The sequence below is a fragment of the Perissodus microlepis genome, chromosome 8, assembly GCF_051167445.1.
Source record: "Perissodus microlepis isolate ML-2025 ecotype Zambia chromosome 8, ASM5116744v1, whole genome shotgun sequence".
Taxonomy (NCBI): domain Eukaryota; kingdom Metazoa; phylum Chordata; class Actinopteri; order Cichliformes; family Cichlidae; genus Perissodus; species Perissodus microlepis.
The window spans coordinates 16,648,753-16,652,552 of NC_140468.1; the positions used below are offsets into that span (position 1 = coordinate 16,648,753).

A 3,800-nucleotide genomic window follows, 5' to 3' on the forward strand; every position below is an offset into this window, starting at 1 on the left:
TGAATAATTTTAATTGTCATTTAATAAGACCAGGAAAGTCACAGTTTTGATGAGAGCCACATATGAGGATATTCGTTTTAAATTTTCATAAAACAGAGGCAGTATAATGTCCTCATGGACAATGGATATCAGGCCCTTGTAGAGCAAAATTTAGTATTTTGGTCTAGACAACCCAAAATGTGATGTCCACATATGTGGAGGCCAGGTCCTAGGAGGTTAAAGTAAACTTTGCAAGCATGAGGTGCACGCATACAGACGCAAATCTTTAAACAGGTTAAAGCTTTGTAGCAGGTAGCCATAATCAAGAATAGCAGAGATAAGTAGCCCTCACCTTAATAAGTTATTCTTCGCACTTTTCGTGATTATGTGAAACATAAAGAGCTACATTAGAAATCAGCAAAAGTCAGTTTTAATTAAATAGGGAAAGAACGCATGTGCTGAAGGGAGGCACATTTGTTGACAATGTCCTCTTTCTATTTTAGCTCCAACTCCAGCCCAATGTAAGACTGAGAAGCAGCAGGCCTAGGGAGAAGCAGGTTGTGGAGGCAGAGGCCTTGATGCTCTGAGTCCAGACTTTCTGTGCAGGCTGCAGGCTTCTGTAGACGTTTGTCATGAGTTGTGACGTGCTGTCATTGAAGTGCAGTGTGGTGCTGAAGAGGTCAATCTGGTCATGAGACATTTTTTGTTTCCAGTTAACTCCATGAACCACTATCAGGGCATTGGTGCTTGCAGCAATGACAATTAGGAGACACAAGGAAGAAATGAAATAACACCTACCAGATCTTTACTGACTTTAATTGGTTCCTTAAAAACGGTCCAGACCACCGCCTCATTACAAGCTGGGGTTGTCAAGGATCCGAGGTAGCGGTAATACTTAGTGCGATTCACACCAACGAGCAGGTCGTCCAAGGAAAACCCGGCAGCAATGGAAACTTTCTGGCCTGAGGACAGAAACAACATGAAGGAACTATAAATTACAGAATTTAGAGGCAGAAACAGGAGAGGAGGTTGTTGTTTTTTTCTTTTTGATGTGTGTGTGTGTGGGGGGGGGGGTTACCAAAAATGTTACCTTTTTGTGTGATGTTGGTCAAGTAAGAGGTCAAATTGCTCCAGCTTTGTGGCTGGCCAGTTGAGTTACCTGGCATTACCTGCAAAAAAAGTTTATTGACTACATTGTCATACCCATCTAAGATGTGTAAACAGAATACCAACAACACCCCCCCACCCCCACCCCAAACACACACACACAGGCACACACAACAATGACAATGCAGTTATTTCAAAACAGAATAACACAGCAGGCATTGCGTCATCTCATGCGCTGTTTCTCTCACCTCAATGAAGAAACCAAGAGCTGCGAGTCCGGTGGAGTCTTTGACGGCTAGACTTGTATTTCCATTGTAGGATGACTTGCTGTTCACAATATGCAGCTGGGAAAATTCATAAATTCATAAAGATCATACAGATGTTTGTTTGTTTGTTTATTTTATTTATTTATTTTACAATTTAATATGTACAAGATAAAAGTACAAAATAAACGTTAAAAAAATCTGTACCTCCATAGGATAGCGCTTTCCATCTACTGTATGCTCTGAGCCGGGCACAGAGGAGCCATTACCCCAGTGCAAGTGAAACTGGAGGCTGTTGTATTGCTCGGACAGGTCCCCTCCTGAAATATTAACTCCGCTCTTAAGGGTCACTTTGACTGGAAGAAGGAGGAAAAACAAAAACATGGTGAAGTTACACCTAACCTGAAAGAAGTAAGAGGAAATGTTCAGGTCCAAGGCAGTTTAATTGTAGAGAAGAGGGGGGCGCTGAAATCCAAGTAAGACATGTTTTCTTTTTTTTTCTTTTTCAAAGTATTATTACTATTATTATTATCTAAAAAACACGAGATGACACTTTTGTAGCCATACACCCGGTGCTTACCTGTGTCGCCAGTATTTTCTATGGATGTCATTGCGGAGGTGTCATCATACTTTACAAAAGTGAATACAGTCAGGTTGTTGTTCGGTGTGGCTGATGCTGAGACAATGTCAATGGGTGACTGTCGGCTGCCGTTGCAATACTGGGAGGAAATTGTTGGCCAGGTTGTGTCATCTATAAGCAGAAAGGGCACATAAAGTCACCGGAGAGCGGTCACCCAGTGGGCAACATGGAATAGATAATGGAGATATTGGGTACTTACTGCAGGATGGGAGGTGATAACACCAGACTGGATGAAAAAAAGATGGGGTTAAAACAGGACATTCAGATTCCCTTATGTAGACAAAAAGCTCTTAAGTGATGTGAGTACAAGAAAACAATTATTAGAATACAATGTGTTAAATTTGCTTAGATGAGAGCGTCCAGCAGTAGATCAGATGAATAGGAAAGGATTTGTCTGTGTGTTTCAGTTTGGCTTAGCTGTAGGCCTGAGAGTGTGTGTAATTGTTTAGAGAGAAAGGAATTTATGGACACTGGGTTCTGCTGTCATAAAAGGAGACAGGAAGCTACAGTTGGGGGTTGCTGATGCTTGTACCTTTAATAGAAACTCATAATTGTTATCATTTAGAAGTAGGTTTGCAGGAGACTCTCCACATGATCTGTAAATGTAAGACAACAAGAGGCCACTGGCCCAGTGGATGCAGAGTGGGAGTCTCAGTGTTTGTAACATGTTAACTGTTTTTTCTATGTTGTGTAGAGGAATTTAGTGTAGCTTGGGTGAGGAGATTACTTTTATTTCCCCCAGGAAGTCACGTATACAGACACACACACATCTACATGCACACTCACTCATGTGCACTCACATAGACACACAGGTACGCGCACACACAGGCACTCACGTGTTCGTGCATACACACAGACACAGAGTTTGCAGAACACCATGGGGGTTTTATGATAGGGTCCCTTCTACAAAACTGTGTTTCACAGACAAAGGAGTGAAGATCTGCAGAGGGACACCTGGCCTTGCACGTCTTCCGTTCTAGAAGATGCATGCTTAAATGAAGATGAATAAAGATGAATAAAGGTTTTGTGAAATGACTACTGAGTTCCGGTGCCGTCTCTGGATGCCTGAGGAATAAAAAGAACCGTGGTGAAACTGATTTCGCAACAGTGAATACACACCTATAGATTCCGATACGCAGTGAGCGGTGGGTAGGACGCACACAGCAAACGCAACAACTTTAAACCACTCCATCTGAAAACAGCAAAAAGCCACATTGTTTAGAATCGCACATATTTAAAAAATAATAATACAATAATACATACATTAAATTAAAATAATTTGAAAAAATGTAAAACACAGAAATAAATGAATGAATTTATTAATTAACATGTTGCTGTATGGAATGACAAATTTACCTACATAAAAACTTTCACCATTCAATTCTAAAAATTAACTAATGCTAAAATTTCAAATGCTGCAGTTAATAGAGAAAAGAATGCAACAAATGCAGGTTTCTAACTGTAGCCTAATTCTTGCTTCTGTCCACTTCACCTGAGCAGCACAGTGTCTTACCTTTGATGCACCTGTGCCTCCGTTCAGCCTGTTTTCAGATGCAGCTCAGCTCACCCTCCCTCTTTTTATTCCCTCAGTGCATCCTGCAGCTGGCTGGACACCGCCTCCATGTGTCATGTGAGTTGGTCTTTATCTCTCCGCAATAATTTCGCGGAAGTACAACGGAGTATTAATGCGACATTAAGAAAAATAAATACATTATCGATCATTTTGAGAATAAAGTCGAAATTTCGAGTTTAAAGTCGTAATTCTAGATTACACTCGTTATTTCAAGACAAAGTGGAATCGTACTTCAGAA

General features: G+C 40.9%; 1 protein-coding gene across 1 annotated transcript; it reads right to left on the bottom strand.

Annotated features, from left to right (window-relative positions):
• Positions 1-292: 292 nt before the first annotated feature.
• On the bottom strand, positions 293-3,181 carry LOC146381707 (carbonic anhydrase 4-like). Its single transcript, XM_084938685.1, has 8 exons — positions 3,109-3,181; positions 2,189-2,215; positions 1,930-2,100; positions 1,557-1,705; positions 1,335-1,430; positions 1,070-1,148; positions 778-941; positions 293-664 (listed from the first exon to the last, which is right to left on the bottom strand). Exons 1-8 carry the CDS (start codon positions 3,179-3,181, stop codon positions 479-481), a joined length of 945 nt encoding a protein of 314 aa, XP_084794811.1. The 3' UTR covers positions 293-478.
• Between the last annotated feature and the right edge of the window lie 619 nt (positions 3,182-3,800).